This window comes from Chenopodium album, chromosome 21 (genome assembly GCF_948465745.1).
Source record: "Chenopodium album chromosome 21, dcCheAlbu1.1, whole genome shotgun sequence".
In the NCBI taxonomy this organism is placed as follows: Eukaryota; Viridiplantae; Streptophyta; class Magnoliopsida; order Caryophyllales; family Amaranthaceae; genus Chenopodium; species Chenopodium album.
In genome coordinates, this window is record NC_137854.1 from 34,132,767 (window position 1) to 34,155,444 (window position 22,678).

Genomic DNA, 22,678 nt, shown 5'->3' on the forward strand with positions numbered 1-22,678 from the left:
TTGAATTCTCACCGAGGTGCCAAGTGCACAAACGGTGCCGAGTGCTTGAAAAAATTTCTCGTATTGCTGCAGCAATTGAAGGGGCTTGATCAGTCATTAAGGTTATGGGGTGTCGACATTCTCCCATAGATCTCATAAAAGCCTCAAACAACCATACAAAACTGCTGGTCTTTTCATCAAGAACAAAACCCATTCCAAACATCACATTATTACAATGATGATTCATACCAACAAAAGGGGCACAAATCATGCCATATTTGTTGGTTCTATAGGTGGTATCGAAAACCATCAAATCACCAAAAGCTTCATAATCCCTTCGCATTCTTCCATCCCTCCAAAATACACTACAAAGCGCATGATTTCCATCAACCTCAAACTCATAATAAAAGTCACTCTCTTTGGCTTGTCTTGCAGCAAATGACTTGATCAAAGCATTACAATCACCACCTTCTAATCTGCCAGCTTTTTCAGTAGCTAAAGCATTGTAAACATCAGTAACAGTGTAGCATAGATTAGGAGATCCACCAACTTCTTTCCTCAAAGCACGAAGAGAATCCGTAACCCTAACACCACTAGCCTTCATAGTACTTATGAACTTCAAATGCTCACCTTGCATTTTCCTTTGAGACCTAAGGAGATGTCTTTTCTCAACAGGTATCATAGCATGATTGTGATCCATATTGTGTTTAACAGCAGTCCAAACACCTTTCTCATCAATAACAAAATCAATATAAGCTTCACAACATGTACGATAATCCAACTTAGAATACTTCTTAGGCACCTTAGAAGAAGTATCCTTCAAACCAGCATTTGAACACACATAATTTCTGCCTCTCCAAACACTTGAAGTACCAACATATCGAACTTTCCCTTTCCTAATACTAAATCCATGCCGAAATGCATAATCATTGTAATTTCATATGCCTCCGCATCACTTTTGACTTGTTTCCACTGCAATTCAGACTTTTCACTTTCCTTATAAACAACTTCATACTTATAAACTGCAATAAACAAACAAAATGCATAACAAACATTATTATAGTTCAAATATAAAAGAACATAGTTCAAATAACAGAATAAGATTGTTCAAATAAAAGAATAGCATGTTCATAATTACTTGTACAATTCTATATTAAAAAATATACAGGATCAAAGGTTCAATAAAATGAAATAAAGGTTCAAAAATAACATGACAGTGTTCATAATATATTTAACTACGAATAAAACGACTAATACAAATATAAAAGAACATAGTTCAAATATAAAAGAACATAGTTCAAATAACAGAATAAGATTGTTCAAATAAAAGAATAGGATGTTCATAATTACTTGTACAATTCTATATTAAAAAATATACAGGATCAAAGGTTCAATAAAATGAAATAAAGGTTCAAAAATAACATGACAGTGTTCATAATATAGTTAAACTACGAATAAAACGACTAATACAAATTGTAAACAAATAATATTCATAAAATTCATCAAAATATGATAAAATTAATCACAAATTAATAAATTCCAGAAGATAATTTAATTAGTTCATCAATTAATAAATTGAACAATACAACTAATTAAACCTAAATATTATGCAATGTGCAAAATCACATTAAAATTCATAAATCAGCAATCAAATTCAAAACACTTTGAACAACACATACGTATATCTATCAAATTCTGGACATAAATTATTCAGCAAGAAATTAAAAGAGGCGAAAGTTCAAAATCAAGAATTAATGAACAAATTAATCAACAAATGATCAAAATCATCACAAATTACTAAAATACTATTGCAGAATCATATTAATCACAATCTAATCAAAAATTACAGAAGATTAAAAATAATCTCATCTCCATTATAAGTAACTTTAAAAAACCTAATTATACAATGAGTTGTTCAAAAATCAAATTGAAAAATCTAATTAACAAAAATAATCGAATTCAGAAATCTTACCTCCACTCTCAAGAACTTCAGGCACAGAAATCAAATCCATGGCAAAAACAAGATTGAAGAACAGAGCAATCAACAATGGTGAGAAAAGCACTGAATAAATCGAATCGAGAAAGTAATTTGAGAGAAAAAATTAATGAGAGAAAACTAGAGGAGAGAGAAAATCGTCGAGAGAATATTTTCGAATGATATTTGAAAAGGAAAAATGGAGAAATAAGGAAGGAATTGAAAATGGAAAGAACGCGCGAAAGACGTTGCAAAATAAGGAAAAGAACAGCTAGGTAAGCAGAAGCTACGTGGCAGAACATAATTGGTGGTGCACGTAGTTCTGTGTGCACAAGGGTGCATATTATAATTTGCGGGTACTTGGGTATTAGGGAGAAGGGTATGTAGTCTATTACAATTATTACTCGTATACCACCTATCGAGGTGTAAATTCGGATGATCGGATCGGGTTGGGTTATATTTTAATGTTGAGTCATACTAAATTATTTTTGTCCACGCGAGTCTAAATTTAAATCGAATATTTTTCGGGTTGGTTTTGGATCGGATCGGGTCGGGTGTGTTTTTGACACCTCTAACTACCATACCACGGGGGAGTAGTAATGAATGAATCTAGTGATAGACTATACTAACAATTAAAAATAAAACCTTGTATGAAAAAGGGAGTAAAATATGAGAATGGTGGACTCGAAAAGAGAAAATTTTAAATTTCTTCTAGTGTTAATAATGATTTTTTATTTGATTAGTAAGGACTAAGGATTCATTTAACTCAAATGTGTCTCGGGGGTACACATTAGATAGTTCCTATTTATATTTATTATTATGCAACTATATCCGAAGAAAATGAAAACATTCGGGGGGTGTTTGGTTCAAGCATATTAGGTATAAGGTATGGGTTTGAAATGACCAAAACCCATACCTTGTGTTTGTTTCTTGAAATTTCATTTTTCAAATCCATACCTCAAACCCCCAAGGTATGGGTTTTTGAAACCCAAGGGGGGAGGTGGATATCGCTCATACCCATACCTTTAGGTTTAAAATTAATAGGAAAATTATCATTCTTAAATAAAAACCAAACACATGAAATCAAGTATTAAGTTCCAACCCCATACTACCCAGGTTTCATTCCTCATTCCAAACCCATATCATTGTTTGAACCAAACGCCCCCTGAATATCTAATATGAGTAATATCCAATTTACCGATAAATGGGATATGAGTTTCACCAAAATAAACAAAAATAACTAAGGGGCAATTAGTTGGACCTTTTGGAATGGGTTGGAATGGAGAAAAAATTCATTCTAACCAATTTAAAGTTTGATTAGGATTTTTAGGTATAAAATCTCATACCAAAAGATTATAATTCTACTCCATTCCTTATAAACTCATACTTACCTCACCTCCCAAGATTCACATTCCATTCAATTAATAAAGCGCAAAAATCATACCAACATACGAAGTATTAATTAAACACTTCAAACTAGTATGAGATCTAGAATCTGTTATTAAAGATTGTATACTGATCCATTCCAATTGAACGAACCAAAAAACCCCTACAAATATTTCAACAAATATTATCTTATACCGTATTAAAAAGAAATTGATACAAAATGTCAATAAAAACCCATGTATTGCATTTGCTCAAATAAATTGGGTAATTATTAAAAATTGAACCTATGTTGGTTACATTATATATTACCAAGCAGGCCCATTGAAGTTGGTTAAATAGGCCTACACCAACATTGAGGTCCACAATGAGTTGCCCATAGATTTGAAGATCATTTTGATAACCGCAATTCAAGTGGGATAGCCCATATGTAGGACAACGCTTGAGGCTTGACCCCTTAAACTCTGGCACAAATTCAGCCATCAATATAACCAATGGACTATGCTCCTCTAAATTGTGGAAGCTAAATAGTAAAGGACTATGCCCTACCTTCATACCTTGTTCAATCACAAAGCATAATGAGTCAAGGCAATAATGTACAATATTTAATGAAAATCAACACCCATGTCCGAATTTATAAACTACTCCGTATTTTTTTTTTTTTAAAAAAAAAAAAAAAAAAAAAAAAAACTTCAAAGGATGAAAGGAAGAGTATAAATGAAAATACAATTTGTAAAATTTACTAAAATAAAACATTGCTAAGCATGACATAAAAAAAATAATTCAATAGTCAATACATAAAAGTTAGATTGACAAAAAACATTTTCCGGCTATGATGTGTCATTTGAGTATGTAATATCAACATTGAACATTTTAAAATAAAGATAAATATTTGGAAACGTGAAAGCTACGGTAGTTAATTAGCTATAAACATATGACTACATTTTTTATACATGGATGCAACAAATAATACTCCAGTAATTACTCGAATTAGCAAAAGTCTCAAAGAAGATCAAACATGTGATCTTGGTACAGAAAACTGTTGTGAAGGATTTTATTGTCGAGAAGTTTCTTCAAATGCTTAATTACATGTACAGATCAGACTGCGAGAACTAATCGGACTTACCATGTGAGCCTGCTTTTAGTATAGGATGGACATATGCTAATAATTTATTTTAGATGATTAAGATATTTTTGATAGGAATAATATTTTCTTCCCGAATATCTCCTACATATATTTAGGAATATCTTAGTTTATGTGTCTTTTGTATTGTCATATCTTCTTAACTCGTGCTTCATTACTTCCCTTGTTGTGAGACTTGCAACCATCAATTATATTCATACATAATTACATACATATACGCAAATTAATATTGAAATGGTACAAAGATTAACCAATTAAAGTTAGTGCGGACTAATGTAAATAAATAGCTTAAATTATTTTATAGTTGTGGGCCTTGTGGCAAAGAAGATTAAAATTAGCGAATGTCTTTTCGTTTTTAATAATTTCCTAATCTTTCTTTTTCTTAATAAGAGGGCAACCCTCAAACAAAATTACAAAATATTGATATAGAGATTACAAGAGTAGTACGTCCTAATCACGTTAGGAAGCTAGTACAATAAGAATACGAAATATTTACAACATATATCCTAAATCTGCGACAAATATTATCTTACTATTTTAAGAATATCGTTTTATCGTCTTTTTTTTTTTTTTTTTTTCTTAAGAGCCGGGGCAACCCTCAAACAAAAACCACACCATATTTTTTCATCCTCTTTGCAAGAATTCGAGGGAATGAACACAATCTTTTTACACAATAACCATTTCAATTTTACTTTTATATACTGTAATAATTAAAACAACTTGAACTTTAATTTTTACATACAACAAAGCTAGGTCATCACTAGCTTCAAATCAAAGCCAAGCATTATTCTTGCCTTATCTATCAAGTTACACTCAATCCCCTCCAAAAATCAGCAGATAAAAATAAAGGAAAATAGAAAATTAAAAAAAGAAGTTGATTTAATAGTTTAATAAACAGACAACGAGCTCCAAAATAACACAACTCGATCACTGCATCACACACTGCACTACTACTATTAGTAACTACTTGAAAACTTGAGGTGGTGGTGGAGGCAGGACAAAATGCGAATGTCGCCTCGAATCGTTGTTCAAATCCTTCTTATTCTTCTCATGGAATTTCTTGATATAATTCGCGGCTTTTCCCTCAACAATCGAGTTTTGTAGATCATCCTGCGCCTTCTGGTGAAACCGTCGAATGTAGTCGGAGACCTTCTCATCGACTGTGGCAGTCTCATCACATTTAGGCAATATGAGATAGTGTCGGTTCGACTCCGGTGGTTGTTCTGGCTTCTGTGACATGTTAACCTTTTTAATCTTCGGGGACTCGTTAGGCTTAGGTGCTACAGATGAGGGTCTACTACGATGGACTGCCTTCGATTTATTATTATTAATAATAGTAGTAGTCGTAGTAGTAGTATTCTTTTTCCTAGGAGCAACCGAGACTTGATGATCTTTGTTGTCGTTGTCGTTGTCGTCGTCATTGAATGAGGTTCTTCTTGTAAGGGAAAGAGAGGAGAGTCTTAAGATGTTTACAAAAACTAGCATGGATTCTTCACAAAGTGATTTTCTTTCTCTGAATTTCATGTTGCTCATTTTTTGTTTCTAGACGAGTTCTAAGAAAATCTAGTAGAGTAGGTTTATTTAGGAACTATATATGTGGGAGGTTGGATAATAAGCTATGATGCATACGATAATAGAGAAAAAACATGATTTATGTAAATATATATATGAAGTATATAACAAGATGTAGTTAGGCAATAGGGCATGATTATGTGGATGGGACAAATTCTTCAAAAAGTAAAGTGGTGAGCAAATTAAATGGCTTGCTTACAAGTGCCATTATATGGTTGTATTAGATTTGATGCTATTCAAAAAAAAAAAAAAAAAAAAAAAAAAAAAAAAAAAAAAAAAAAAAGATTTGATTGTAAAAAAGTGGGTCCCATCTCCTTTTTTTTTTTTTTTTTTTTTTTTTGAGGAACATGGGTCCCATCTCCCTAATTAAGCTATGTTCGTTGTTTAGATACACAAGCAAAGCATATATATTAGGGGATCATATGATCATTCACTCTAATCTCCCAATCCCTGGCTTATTCTTGTCTGTCTTACTAGCTAGTAGAAGACAAGGTGATTAAGATATGTGATTGTTTAATTTTAATTTTAATTTTAATTTTAATTTTAATTTTATTTTTTAAATTTTCAAGGTACACAAGCCTTATAATTTAGTTTTGAGGATTATAAGATTCCAAATAAAATAAGAAAATAAATTAGTAATAGTATAATCAAAATTTGCTATATATAGACGACTATAAAATAAAATACCCCTGCTACTTTATTCATATATAATGGTGTTAACATATTACTTGCTTGTCAATGTAAAACTTTGAGTGAGCTGAGTATTTAATGCCTTTAACCGTGTGTATGTAATATTATAGAAAGTAAACATATTGCATGATTTTTTTAAAATCAATATTGGATGCATGCTTTATGATAGATTATGGTTTCACTATAGTTTTTTTTTAAAAAACTTTGTTAATCTAATAAAATCCCACTTAATTATGGTTTCATTATGTATTAATCACATTTCACAAATAATGGTCAAAGTAGAGTTTGTGAATCGTACAAGATGTTAACACCATTATGAAACTAATAGTGGTGTGGCCTGTTCACATTTATTGAACTGAGCTGAACTGAACTGAATGGAATATAGCTGAAATGAATATTTTATAAGAGAAGGAAATTAGAGCTGAACTGAAGTACTGAGCTGAACTGAACTGAACTGAAATGAAATTAAGATGAAGTGAACAGGCCCATAGTATTACATAGCATAAGTTTATACTTGTATAATGAAGGGTAATAAAAACTAACAGAGATATTCTTACGTAAGTATATAGGATTAATAATGAAGGGTAACATACATAAGTTCAAAGTTATAACATGATAAACTTAGAAACTTGAACATGATCGATGATTTAAATAGAATTTTTATCTTAAAATTAGGAATGAAAGGAATATATCAAATAATGTATTGAAGTGCTCTGTACATGACAATAACAATTAACAATGTGTTGTACGTGTTATAAGTGCCTCAACAATACATTACACTTTACACCTATCATTTCATATCCAATTGATGATAGTTTACCTTCGATATTTCAATGCTTTCGAATATAGATACTCCAATGGAATTCCTCCTAATTATTACTGACCTAGAGTACGTATAGACTAAATAAAATTTTGGAATCTTCTCTATCTTAGTCTCTTAGATAAAAAGATTAACTATAATACGTGTTTATCCCGTCAAAATTAAAGAATTTTCTACAGAAATCGATCCAATTACAATGCTTTAATTTCCTTTTCCCCAAAGAAATTAAATTCTCTCTTTACCTTGATAATCTTTCGAATTAGTGATAATGACAACTGAATAAGAATAATGAGGAGGTTAGAATAACACTAACTGTTGTTGTTGTTGCTAATATGATCTGTACTTAGCTTATTTATCTTATCAAAACTTTAATCATTGAATTAATGAAACTGCTTAAAAATGTTTGTTTTGCACCACCCAATTGGTTAAATTTTAAGAGTGGAATTTCATCAACAACTTTTTATGCAAAAACTTTGCATACAACCAACCTAAAGGTTAGAGAACTGATTCTAACTTGTTTAACTCATGCAACTTTTATGTAGTGCATGGTCCCATTAAATTGCTTGGAAAATGAGTTTTAACAAGTCATTATAATCAGAACGTACTTGAATGGATAAAATTGATTGTAAGACCTTTTATGATTCTTCTTCTTGTTCTTCAGTCTTTTTTAGTTTTTTTTCCACGATGCATCTGCTTTTTCAATGGTCCTTAGCCACTTGTATGTCCATTTTCACGACAAGTGATTTGATATATACGAAGTATATTTTTTTTGGTACAAAAAATTGAAAATATCTATATAAGGTGACGTTAATGTGTGTTTCACGTGTATTCGTTTAATGTTTAGAAGTAGGAGAGAAATTTGTTAGGGATATGATATTCTAGAACATTTTACATAAACCCTATAAGATTATAATGATATTATTTAATCAATCATTATGTTACATCAATATAGAATATATATTTATGAAAGAATTTATTGTTGTGTAGAGAGTAGAGACATTTTAATTAAAAAATATAGGAGTTTGAGTGGTGAAAGGATAATTAGTTAGATAATACAATTATGAATAAAACATATATAAAACATACGAATCTAACATTTTAATTAAATGTGTTAGGAACACCCTTGATTATTATAGAATAAGAAGAATTAACGAGGGAGTGTTTTTACATTATCCAATACTGCGTTTATTTTGTAAGGTGAGATAAGACAAATTTTATACAAGTAACTGTTTATGCTAATTTTTGTTAAGTGGGATTGAATATCAAAATCTAGGCTACGTATCAACTAAACAAGATTGAAAATAAATATTAATGAAAGCAATAAAACGACACAAGAGATTGTTGACGCGGAAAACCCAATGAAGGTAAAAACCGCGGGTAGAATGAGGATCTACCAAACTTTCACTATGGAAAATGTATTAATGGCGTACAATGAGTGTGCTTAGATCGTAAGTTCCTAGGTTGCAATGTGTGTCACTTGTATAAATAATTCTCCTATTTATAATCTACTTGATGCTTTACTATAGCCGTTGCTTTGGAGATAGAATTTTCATCCTTGATTCTCGGAGTTCAGTTGGGAAAGTATCTTTTCTGTTGTCATCTTCAACGGACTAGAGGGAGGTGAAATAAGACCAAGTCTCTTAGCTTATCTTCTATGCGGAAAAATAGGACTACGAGTAATCAGCTTCGTCTTCCGTCCACGTCGAAGGGTCGTCGTCATTTGACCATATCTTGACTGACGTTGACTTACATGCATAAATTTTTACCCATAACAATTTGCCCCTAATTGCTAAATGTGGATTGCCACATACACGTTTGGCAATTTAAAAGTAAATAAATGATAAAAAACAGAAAAAAGAAACAAGGAAAATAAAAAAATATGGACAAACGTGGGTTCTCTTGAGGGCGTTTCCGTCATTTCAGGTAGAAGCACGTTCTCCTATGAGCAGTTACTCCCTTCTCCACTTTCTCACTCTAACCGTCACTTCCTTGCCTTAACTACTGCAGCACGCTTCCCCCTTCCCCAAACTTCTACACCCTTTCCTCTTCTTTTCTTTGCTTTCTCTTTCTCTTTTGCACAGAAATTTTCCGGTGGGAACGTGCGGCGGTGATTCAGAGCTTTCAGGCGTCTTCGTTTGCCAGGTAATTTCTTCAACTTGCTTTCTTTGTTTGTTAATTTCTTGGGCAAAATGTCGAACAAAATTCCCAAAACTAGAACTAGGTTTTCCCTTCGAATTGTTGAAAAAAGAGAGACGGTTCCTCCGCAGACCAAATCGATGACCCAATCAAGATCGTCCATGGCGCCGGAGATGAGAAATGATTTCATCAAGATGGCGGGTTTCCCCGACACGACCTTTGCACACATTCCGGGCCCTGGTCAGACTGTGAAGGATTGCCCGAAGGGTTTTGTGGTGTTTTTTAGATATCCCTTCGAACAGACGGGAATTACGTACCCTTTCCCGCCCTTAGTGAGGTCGTTCTTGGAGGTCTTAGGTATCAGCCCTGGTCAATTGATGCCTTCGGGTTGGAGAATTATTTCTCTGATCGCGGAAAAGACCAAGGACTGGGAAGAACCTTTTACACTGTCGGACTTAGCTGTAGGATATGGGATGAAAATGGGGGAAGATGGGTTCGTCAGTTTGACCAAGAAAGGGAGTAGGTTAGTTTTGAACACAGATGTGAACGATAGAGGTTGGAAGAAGTGGTTTTTGTTTGTGAAGAAAGTGTCTCTGGGTGTCGAAGGTTCATGGTTGACGGAAGGTTGGCCGTTGAAGGGTAAGCATCCTTTTTTCAATCGTCGTTTGTTAAGTTTGAATTAGCTAAAATGGGTTGATCTTGGCTTTATTTTTGCAGAGTTGGACCTTGGATTTTCGGATTTGTCGGAGTCGGCGAACGTGAAGAAATTTCTTTCTCTCAGTCCTTCAGTCAGGACCTTCGAGAAAAAGAAGAAGACGACACCGGCACAGCCGTCGCAGGAGCAGGGGACGCCGACGAACACTTCGCAACGAGTAGAGGACTCGGAAGAAACGATGTCGACTCGTAAGTATTTTATCGTCTTTTGTCTTCTGCTTTGCGTTGTTTGTACCTTTGTTTGTGCATTCATTTGCGATGTCTCGTCGTTTTGGCAGAATCTGCTGCCCCTGGTGCTCGTCGAGGACGAAGTTTGTCTCAGCAAGAGGCCGACCTGCGCATGAGAAGGAAGCGAGGCCTTCCTCTCCCAGAACAGCCACCAGTGCCCGCGCCGGAGAAGGTGGCGACGACGTCGACTCCAGTTTCCCAGAGGATCGTCGACGACCAGGGGACTATAACTCTGTCGCCGTCTCCTCCTCCCAAGCATCAGAAGACGAGTGACGAGCCTTCTGCGCCAGACATCTTGGCGCGCTTTCCTGCCGACTTCTTGGAGATACGGAAGGATGACCAAAATTCTCTATTTCCTGCCTTGAACCAATTGCTTTTTCCTAAGTCTAGGGAGCTTTTGGCTGGTACTTCTGCTCTGGACTTAGCTTCTGAGGCGGCGTCGGCGCATCTCTACGTAAGTTTTTTTTTTTTTTTTTTTGGTTTTGTTTTCGTTTTAAGTAAAGAGGCTTCTAGCCGATGACTTGGGTTGTGTTTGAACAGTGTTTGCAGAGTTCGTTGGTGTTGAGGGATAGGGTGATTGGATTGGCTAGGGAGATGAAGAGGTTGGATAGTGCTGCCAAGAATTCTGAGGATCAGCGAAGGACTGCTGTCAATGCTTTCCAAAGGACGAAGAAGGAGCTAGACGACGCTAACCAGAAGGTGGACACTTTGGAGAGTCAGGTGTCGGACCTGCAGAAGAAGGCTGACGAGGAGGCTAGTCAGTTGAGGGAGCAATTGAAGGAGCAGGCTAAGGGTTTGGAAGATAAGGTCGGGGTCATTGCTGCTAAGGAAGAGGCTCTGGCGAAGGTGAATGAGGACTTGTCGTCTGTTCAGAAAGAGTTGGAGGATGCCTTGGACGACTATGCGGAGTTGGAGATAAAGCTGAGGGCAAAGCTCATGAAACAGTTCCTGGACGGGAAAGCTTCGGAGTGGCGTCCCCAAGAGGTGATCGACCGTTTTCTGGCTAACGGTGGTGACCTCAAGGAGCTAGAGGATGACATGGCGGTGGCGTCAACTGCCGACTCTGGACCAGGACCTTCCGTCGTCATTCTTCCCTTGACTGTCGGGGACGAGGCCCAACTTTCTGTCGTCGAGGGCCAAACTGGCGCTGATGTGGGTCAGCCTTTGGGAGGGGCGGAGGAGTTGCAGGTCGAAGGCGTCGACGACAACGCCTCAGTTGACGATATCGTCAAGGAGGTTGTCAACGACCTTCCCGTCGACGGAGCTGATGTTTGAAGGCCATCGTCTGTGATGGTTTTATTTTCTACTTTGTATGAACTTTCTTTTTCCATGTTTTGCAAACAATGTTACTCTCGTCGTTGTGCTTTGTTTCACTTGTGGGTAAGTGGCTTTTGAATTTTCTCGTGTGTAAGACACTTGGTGCGTTTTGCTTTTGTATGCTAAGTATTTTTTCGCTTTCCGTGGCTTTTTGTTTTGCTGCTTGTCTTGTGTTCTGTAGAATAGGAAATTCCAACTAACTGTTTTTCAAGATACAAGCATGTAGAAAAAAAAGATGTTTAAAGTGTTGACATGTCAAGGTTTTATAAAAACTTTGGAAAAAAAAGGAAAAATTTAACTTTTATTGACCAAACTTTGAACAAGTCGAAATTCTGGAATTCAAGAAACATTCTACAACTGTTGGTTGTGCTTCGTCGATATCGTTGTATGACTTAGGCCTTTCGTTGCGATGTTTGCCAATGCCCCTTGCGTCCCAGCGTCGACGCTGAACACTGAAGTCTGGTTCATTTGTTCAGGTGTCGGGTGTTTGGCGTCGGACGCTATGGTCGTATTTGCCCCGGGTTTTCGATGTTTTACGGTTGTCATCAGAATGGTAGTTTTCACTACTACAGTCGTTAGCAGTTGTCGCAGCTTCGCTTTTATTTAACTTCGTCGTCATTCTGCAAAACCAACGTGGTTAGAGTACCGTTGGCCGTTGGCGTGGCCAACGGCCTTCCGATGCTTAAGTCAGTACACTTAATCAAAGAAGATTCAAAATGATCGAAATGAATCAGGAAATCTGTTAAAGCATTACCTCTTCGTCGACGAGTTGTTTTTAACGGTGACTAAAAGTAGTATTTCCTGAGATGGGTTGCATTCCAACTTCTTGGAATAGGGTTACCTTGCTGGTCTGTAAGTCGATAAGCGCCGTTGCCGACGACTTGTGTGATCTCATATGGCCCTTCCCATGGAGGGGCTAATTTACCATCTGCCGGGTTCTTTGTGTTTTGGAATGCTTTTCTAAGTACCCAATCACCTAGTTGGAACGTCTTGGCTTTGACGTTTTTGTTGAAGCTTCTTGCGACGATTTGTTGTTGCGCTGCCATCCTGATTAGGGCTGTTTCTCTCAATTCTTCGGTTGCGTCTAGGCTGTCTTCCATTTCTTCTTGGTTTCTTTCTTCCGTCATGAGACCGAACCTTGACGTTGGGAATTCAGCTTCTACTGGGAGGACGGCTTCGCAACCGTAGACGAGGGAAAATGGCGTTTGCCCCGTCACTTCTCTTGGCGTCGTACGATTGGCCCACAAGACTGCTGGGAGCTCGTCAGCCCACTTGCCTTTAGCTGCTTTTAGTCTTTTCTTTATGGCCTCCATGACGACTTTGTTGCTAGACTCGGCTTGTCCGTTGGCCTGTGGGTACCTAGGTGTAGATGTTCTCAATTCTATGCGGAATTTCTGCAAAAAAGAACGAGTTTTGTCGCTAATAAATTGCGACCCGTTATCGCAGACGATTACTGACGGGATCCCAAACCTGCAAATAATGTTAGTCCATATAAATGCAATAACTTCTTTATCTGTAACCTGTTTCAAAGCAACTGCTTCGATCCATTTAGAAAAATAATCGGTTAGTGCTAGCATATAAACTCTCTGTCCTGGTGCTGCGGGAAGTTTCCCGACAATGTCCATTCCCCATCTCATGAAAGGCCATGGCGTCAGCGTTTGATGTAATGGCTCCGACGGCTTATGAATGGTGTGGGCGAACCGTTGGCAACTGTCGCACTTGGCAACGTATTGCATTGCGTCTTCATGAAGCGTCGGCCAGAAGTACCCTTGTCTTTTTGCAATTTTGGCTAGTCTCCTTCCTCCGACATGGCTGCTGCATATTCCGTCGTGCAAATGGCTGAGGATAGGCTGCTGTTCGTGTTTTTGGATGCATCTTTGGGATAGTCCTGACGCGGATTTGTGGAATAAAACCCCGTCGACCATGTGGTATCTAGAGGCTTTGTATTTAAGCTTTCGGGATTCTGTTTTGTCACTGGGAAGGATATCTTTGGTCAAGTAGTCTATGATGGGCTTGGTCCAGTCGTCGTCTTGGGCGACGTCGTCGACGGGTAGGATTTCTTTGGTTGTGACGGAGGGTTTTTGCAGATGGACTAGGGGGATGTTTGTGAAGGTAGTCTTTTTGAGGGCGGAGGCCAGGTTTGCAAGTGCGTCTGCTTGGGCGTTTTGGTCCCTTGGGACTTGTGAGATGGTAAATGGGTCGAAGTGTTTGGCTTTTTCTTTGGCTATTTCTAGGTACGCTGTCATTTTGGAGTCTTTTGCTGCGAAGTCGCCTGTCATCTGGCTGACGATCAGGAGTGAATCACTGTATACGTCTAGGGCTGTTGCCCCTAGGTCCTTGGCGACAATCATTCCTGCAATCAAAGCTTCATATTCTGCTTCATTGTTAGTTGCTTTAAAATCACAAGATATAGATCTTACTATCATGTCCCCTTGTGGCGACTTTAGCACCAATCCCAGGCCAGCTCCTCGTTGGTTGGATGACCCGTCGACAAATAGGATCCATTTGCTATCTCTTTGTAGGCTGTTGATTTCTTCTACTTCCTTGTCGGCGATGGCCTGTAGGTCGGGGCTGAAGTCAGCCACAAAATCTGCTAGGGCCTGCGACTTGATCGCCTTTCTAGGTTGGTACTCGATGTCCATTGTGCTCAGATTGATGCTCCATTTACCCAGTCGACCTGTCAAATCTGGTTTTCTCAAAACAGACTTAAGGGGGTAGTTAGTCATCACCACTACGTGGTGGGTTTCAAAATAGTGTCTGAGCTTTTTAACAGCAGTAATTAAAGCAAGAGCTAATTTTTCTAGGGATGAGTATCTTACCTCGGCTGGGAGCAATGTCTTACTTACGTAATAAACTGGGAGCTGCCCAGCCTCGTCGTCTTCCCTTGTCAGGACTGCGCTGACAGCTACAGCGCTGACGGCAATGTAGAGCTGCAAGGTTTCGTTAGTTTTTGGTTTCGACAGGAGAGGTGGCGTCATTAGATATTTCTTTAATTCTTGTAATGCTTTTTCATGATCGTCAGTCCATTCGAAACCTTTGTTTTTTCTCAAAACGTTATAAAAAAGATGGCACTTGTCTGACGATCGTGAAATAAAGCGATTTAATGCTGCCACACGTCCTGTCAGTTTTTGGGTTTCTTTAACATTCCGGGGGGATTGAATATTTATTAAGGCCCTGACTTGGTCGGGGCTAGCTTCAATACCCCTTTGTGTTACTACATAGCCCAAAAATTTACCAGCAGATACTCCAAAAGAACATTTAGTGGGGTTTAGTTTCATACCGTATTTACGCAATACCTCGAAGGTTTGACGAAGGTGACCGACGTGGTCTTCTGACTTCTTCGACTTCACCAACATATCGTCGATGTATACTTCCATCGTGTCCCCTAGTTGATCTTTGAACATTCTATTGACCAGCCGCTGGTACGTCGAACCTGCATTTTTTAATCCAAAAGGCATAACTTTATAACAATATATACCTTTATCAGTCATGAAGGCTGTCTTCTCCTGATCGTCTGGATGCATTAAGATTTGATTGTATCCGGAGTAGGCGTCCATGAAGGTTAGGAGCTCGTGACCAGCCGTGGCGTCGACCAGGGCGTCGATATGCGAGAGTGGGAACGGATCTTTGGGACATGCTTTGTTCAGGTCGGTGAAGTCGATGCACACTCTCCATTTTCCGTTCTTTTTGCTGACGACCACCACGTTTGCGAGCCAGTCCGGGTATTTGACTTCTCTGATTTTTCCGGTGTCGATCAGCTGCTGCACCTCGTCATTGATGATTTTATTTCGTTCGGGGGCGAACTTTCGACGCTTCTGCTTGACAGGCTTGTGACTTGGATCGACGTTCAGCTTGTGTGAGATGATATTCGGGTCTATTCCAGTCATATCCTCATGAGACCAGGCGAAACAGTCTTTATTCTCTCGGAGAAAGGATAAAAGGGTTTGCTTTAGTTCGGGTGCTAGGTTGGCTCCGACACGGACCGTTTGGTTTGGCTTTTCAGGATCTAATGGTATTTCGTCGATTTCAAGATCATTTGGGTTATCTGGTGTCGGGCCGTGCTGTAATTGCTAGGCGGTTCTCATGGTAGGTTTTAAGGTTGTTTTGTAGCAGTGTTTGGCTTCGCGGGGTTCTCCTTTTATCTCTTGGATCCCCCACGGGGTTGGGAATTTGATTGACTGGTGGTAAGTTGAGGGAATGGCTTTCAGTCGATGGATCCATGGTCTTCCCATTATGGCGTTGTAGGCTGAGGGACAGTCGACGATATTGAACTTTGTTTGAGGGTTTAGGCCTCCTGCATAGGTGGGTAAGGTTATGTCTCCGAGAGTCGACATGCTTTCGCCACTGAAACCGACCAGGGTGGTTGATCTTCTGGTGACGTCGCTATCCTTTAACCCCATGGTTTCCATTGTACTTCTGAACAGGACATTCGCGGAGCTGCCGCCGTCGATCTGCACCCTTCGGAGCAGGCAATTCCCGACGATCAGCGAAATTACCAAAGAATCTTCATGCTCTCGGTTGATGTTGTTGATGTCGTCGTCGTCGAATGTGATTGCCATAGCTTCTAATTCTTTTTCCTGGGGATCTCTTATTTCTTCCGGGACATCTGCATTATCTATGGTAGACTTTGCGATCCTTTTGGCTGCAGAATAGGTTAGTCCACAAATATCTGAGCCACCAGTAATAACGTTAACTGTTACCTTAGTTTCAGGCGGCTTTGGAGGACCATTCGTCGCGTTTACTGGCTTGGGGCGACCCGCATCGGCGCTTTTCTTTCTTCCTAGCAAATGCTTGAGGTTACCCCTCTTCAGCTGGAAGGCGACCTCCTTACGCAGGGCGTAGCAATCCTCCGTCTTGTGGCCATGATCGCTGTGGAACTCGCACCACTTGCTCATATCCTTTTCCGACTCTGGCTTGTTGCTCTTCATTGGCCAGCGCACTTTGTTGCCTAAGGGCTCCAGCTCTTTGACTACTGCTACTATGTTGACGTCGAATCCGTACTCCGATATTTCGGGGTACTGAGGGGCGTCGAGGACCTGTTCTACCTGCACAGCATTAACAGAGCGTGATCTACCTGTGGCCTCGTAAGGCTGGTGTCGCCATGATCCTCTTTGGTTGCTTGGAGCCTTGCGGTCGGATGGGCCTCTGGCCTTCGGATAGGAGTTGCGGTTGGCGATATCTTCGTTGAGGCGCATCTGGGCCACGGCTCTCGTCCTTACTTCTTCAAAAGTTGAGCAGGGGTACTTGACCATGTCTCTGTACAGATCTGAATCGGTATGCAGTCCCCGGAGGAAAGCTTCAATGGCAGTCCTGTTGTCGACGTTCTTGATCGACACCTTCTCTTTGTTGAATCTGGACCAATAGGTTCTGATGCTCTCTCTGGGTCCTTGGACGATCCGGTACAAGTCACTGGTTTGCTTGTCGAACTGCCTGCTGCTTTCAAAATGGGAATAAAACTTGTTAACTAACATAGCAAAACTAGTTATACTACCTGGTTCGAGTTTGCCGAGCCATTTGAGGGCGGGACCAGTCAGCGTCGCGCCGAATGATTTGCACATGCAGGCTTCCCAGCAATCGAACGGGATCGAGGCTTGCCACATCCGCTGCTTGTAATACTCCACATGCTGCTCCGGGCACGTCGTCCCATCATAGAGGGATGTAAACGTCGGGAGCGACACTCTCCTTGGAATCCGGGCCATGGCCAATTCGTCGCAGAATGGCGTTGCGGCAAATCCATCGGGGGCTTCCCTTTGGACGGGGATCGGGACACCCGGCATTCTCTTCATCATTGACAGCACCCTGGAATTCTGCTTCTCCAATGCTTCTAACCTTTGGAGCAGGATCTCTGTTTGATTCGGCGGCTGGTTATCTTGCCCATTCCCTGGCGTCTGGAGGCTTCCTTGCCCGACATTCCTGATTGGTGGACTCCGCTCTCTTTCTCCGTCACTGGACTCGGTATCGGTATCATGCGGAGATTCCAGGATATCCAACGGCGGCATTCTAGGGATCATATCCAACTGTCTCGGCTGACGGCGACGAGTGCTGTTGGCCGATTCTAGCTGCTGACGGAGTTTAGCTGCGTCGGACTCCGACGCCTCCTTTTCCCTGCTGAGGCGCTCATTAGATTCCCTGGCTGCTTCAAGGTCTGCCTGGGCTCTCACGTAGGCCTCCCTAAGTTGCTCTGGGGTCATCTCGCTGGCTGACATTTTTAGGCTAGAAAGTAGGGTTTTTCTGGATCTTATCTAGTTGTAGCCCCACGGTGGGCGCCAAATTGTTTATGCTAATTTTTGTTAAGTGGGATTGAATATCAAAATCTAGGCTACGTATCAACTAAACAAGATTGAAAATAAATATTAATGAAAGCAATAAAACGACACAAGAGATTGTTGACGCGGAAAACCCAATGAAGGTAAAAACCGCGGGTAGAATGAGGATCTACCAAACTTTCACTATGGAAAATGTATTAATGGCGTACAATGAGTGTGCTTAGATCGTAAGTTCCTAGGTTGCAATGTGTGTCACTTGTATAAATAATTCTCCTATTTATAATCTACTTGATGCTTTACTATAGCCGTTGCTTTGGAGATAGAATTTTCATCCTTGATTCTCGGAGTTCAGTTGGGAAAGTATCTTTTCTGTTGTCATCTTCAACGGACTAGAGGGAGGTGAAATAAGACCAAGTCTCTTAGCTTATCTTCTATGCGGAAAAATAGGACTACGAGTAATCAGCTTCGTCTTCCGTCCACGTCGAAGGGTCGTCGTCATTTGACCATATCTTGACTGACGTTGACTTACATGCATAAATTTTTACCCATAACAGTAACTAAATGATAAATCGAGGCAACGAGGCAATGAAGAAGGTTGCAGTCTTCAAATTGGATTATGCTATTTTATTTTTAGGTCTATCCACTTTTCACTCATTGTTGTCGTCAACATCATCTCCGCATCCAATAATTTGTGTTTATTTTTAGGTTTATCCCCTTTCCATTTTGGATTTTTTTTACTACTTAAATCTATGTTATTCAATAAATTGCTAATACTTTTCACGAATACTACATTCTTACTCTTCTTATTTGCACAATGTTTACACATTTTTCTCATTAACTTTATCCACATTGTTATTACTTAATGAAGGTTCACAGGTTGTTATATGTAGCAATGGCTTAAGTGGAGAGCGGCCACGGTAGTGTATGCGACCAAAACATTCCCTTACAATTGAAAGGAAAATTCTACAAAACTCCCATAAGACTAGTGTTGCTCTATGGTACAAAATGTTGGACTTCTAAGAAGGAGCACATTAAAAAGATGGAGAATACGGGAATGCGAATGTTAATGTGGATGTGCGGGAACACTCTAAGAAATAGAATCAGAAATGAAGTTATTCGCAATAAGGTAGGTGTGACAGGCATTGCAGACAAACTAAGGAAAAAGCGTCTACGTTGGTTTGGGCATGTAAGATGGAGACTTGATGGTGCACCAATACGAAGAGTGGAAGAGTGGGACCATGTAGGGACTAAACAAGGGAGAGGGATACCGAAAATGACTTGGTTTGAAGGAGTTAGGCCGGAAGGATATGAAGTATATGCATGTATGTGCATGAGGATGAAGCATTATTGGATCGTAAGAGATAGAGGAGGAGGAGGATGATCTTTGTTGGTGATTACACGGAATAATCAAAATTGGTTCATATAGCCGACCCCACTTATGGAGCGAGTTAAGGCTTTGATTGATTGATATACATCTTATACGTAGTATTATTTATTAGAGTAAAGTTAAATTAACCATATAACAATTGAAATAATGATAGTTATCAATGTGTATTACGAGTAGTAATTAAAAGTGGTCGTCAAGAGTTAGGGCCTATTCATTTTTACTGAACTAACCTGAGCTGAATTGAACTGAACTGAACTAAATAGAGCTGAAATGAGTATTTTATGAGAGAAGGAAATTAAGAGCTTAATTAACTGAACTGAACTAAAATTAAGCTGAATTGAAATATAAATACTCCCTCCATTTTTTTTTAAAAGTGCTTCATCAGTGTTTTTTGCACTTTGATCAATGTTAGTGATTTATATATATTTTAAAAAATATATATAGTCTTGCGGGTCTTGTTGAAATCATCTAAATGAATAATTTATTATATAATACCCTAAAGTTGCACAGTTAACAGAGATAGTAATTAAATACATAATTAGTCAATCATGTATTAATATACATGCTCGATCAAAATGAAGCAGTTAAATAAAAACAAAGAGAATAGTGTATAAACTCAAAGTGATGCATAGGGAGTATTGTACTTCTAAGGTCATGTTCTTATGAGCGATATTTTTTGTTCAGCTTGGCTTGACACTGTTTTGCTCTGCTGATCCTTACTCTAACGGGTGATCCCTTCTCTACTAATGGATCCCTTCTCTACTCTGAAAATAGTATAGTGCACCCGGGTGCACCATGCGCATGGTGCAGCCGTGCAGCCGGAAAGAACATTAGACATATTTTAAAAAACATGGGTAAAAAAAAACATACTAGTGTTTGAAAAAGAACATACCTGTGTTTGACAAAAGAACATGTTTGTGTTTGACAAGAACATGACATTACAAAGAACATAGAGTCTATACAAAAAGAACATGTTATTTTTCATGGTTACTCAGGTGGTTGAACGTGTTTGAAAAAGAACATAATATTTGACAAAAAAAAGAACATGCTTGCATTTGACAAAGATAGAGGTGATCATTGGGCGGGCCGGGCCAAAGTTAAAAAATCAGCTCACTTCTCGTGTCGGGACAAGTTTTGGGCCAAAATTTTTGTGCCCAAACCCACCCAAAATAGTCCGGCCATGCGGGCTTTTCGGGTCGAGTAAAAAAAACAACTAAAATGCATAAAAACGCATTCCCAAACCCACTTAAAACATCAAATTTACGAGCCGGGTCCGACTCGATGTGGGGGCGACAAAATTCTGCCCAAAACTCGTCCAAATCGGGCCGGGCCGGTCTAACTTTGATTACCTCTAGCAAAAGAACATAAAGTCTTTACAAAAAGAACATGATAATACATTAAAGAACATGTTCTTTTTCTTGGTTACTCGGTTTTTTTTTTTTTTTTGTTTTTTATTATTTTATTTTTAATACATTAAAGAACATATTGTATAATGTAAAAAACATATATTTCAAACTCAAAGAACATATTCATCAAACTTAAAGAACATATTATGCTCGCAAACTTTATAAATATCTATAATGTTCTTTTTTTTCCCCATGTTTTTTTAAATATACCTAATGTTCTTTCAGGGTGCACCATGCTAGGGGTGAGCACGGATCGGATATCCGATTCGAAATCCATTTTCGGATCGAATATCCGTATCCGAAAATTAGGATATTTGAAATCCGATATCCGATCCGAAAGCTTCGGATATCCGAAATTTTGATATCCGAAATTTTCGGATCGGATACGTCGGATATCTAGTATCCGATCCTTTCATTAGTATTGATCCTTTCTTTTGCAGAATATTAACCACAAATTACAAAATATTAAACCACAAAAATCAAATTTCAACATACAAAATTCAGAATCTAAAGACAACTAGAAATTGATGAGCAATAACTTAGAATCAACTAATTAAAATCAACGATATAAGGCAAAAAAATAATCAACCTATATTATACTTAAAATACACTTATTGAAATCAACAGACAAGAATGAAGAACAATAAAATGAAATTGTGAGAAGAGCGAAAAGTGGAAGAAGCTGTGAGGTGAAGAGAGTAGCCGCCGCTACCACCATCAAATTGGAGAAGCCACCGTCGATTTGGGACTGAGATCTGAGAGGAGACGCCGTCGATTTAGGAGCGCAATGAGGATTACGGTTGCAGGTTAAGGTGGTTGGAAGGGGTCGATTTGGGTTGTTGTTGCTGGTGGGAAAGGTCGGCGCAGTACAGCAGTAAGGGTGGGAGTTGACCACCGGGAGGAGGGGGAAGGCTCAAGGCTGTTGAACGAGAATAGAGGAGAGAGGAGAAATGGAGAATGAAAGATCAGAGAAGGAGAAGAGAGGAGAGAGAAAAGGGCGGTGAGGTGGGTTGAAGGAATGGTTTAGGACTTTAGGGTTTCTTGTTAGGGTATTTGGGCCTTTGGAGGGTATTTGGGCTTCTGGGGGTATGTGGGTTTGCTGGTCTGCTGGATGTAGCGATTTTTGGGTAGCATTTCGGATATCGGATCGGATATCCGATATTTGATATCCGATATCCGACTTTTTTCGGATTTCGGATATCCGAAATTTAAATTTTTGATATCCGATCCGATATCCGATTTATCCGGATCGGATATCCGATCCGAAATCAAATTCGGATCGGGTATCCATAATTTTCGGATCGGATGCGGATCAGATCATCGGATTTTCGGATTTTCAGATAGTTTTGCTCAGCCCTACACCATGCGCATGGTGCACCCAGTTGCACCAACCATACATTACTCTACTCTCCTTTACTTTGTTATGCTGTAAAAAGAACACAGGGCCTAAAAAACACGAAGTACTCGTAGAAATCCAACCACTTTTAAAGACCACATGATTAGTAAGGCAGGCTGCCTTTTAACCTTCCAAAAGCCCAAAACCATTGAAAAGGTTTACCCAATTTTCAAGACCCTACCACATCTTTACACAAATCATACAATAATTACTCTTTATAACTTACGGAGTATTAAAAAATTTAAAATAACTAAAGTTTGAACAC

At 38.9% G+C, this 22,678-nt stretch overlaps 1 protein-coding gene across 1 annotated transcript; it reads right to left on the minus strand.

The window, feature by feature from the left end:
• Nucleotides 1-16,028: 16,028 nt before the first annotated feature.
• Nucleotides 16,029-18,164, minus strand: LOC145600699 (uncharacterized). The gene has a single exon (XM_081656580.1). It carries the CDS (start codon nucleotides 18,162-18,164, stop codon nucleotides 16,029-16,031), a length of 2,136 nt encoding a protein of 711 aa, XP_081512706.1.
• Nucleotides 18,165-22,678: the final 4,514 nt, after the last annotated feature.

Bases quoted from the DNA above. Each gene is read 5' to 3' on its own strand.
- LOC145600699 (XM_081656580.1), bottom strand. From the start codon at position 18,164: ATGTCAGCCAGCGAGATGACCCCAGAGCAACTTAGGGAGGCCTACGTG.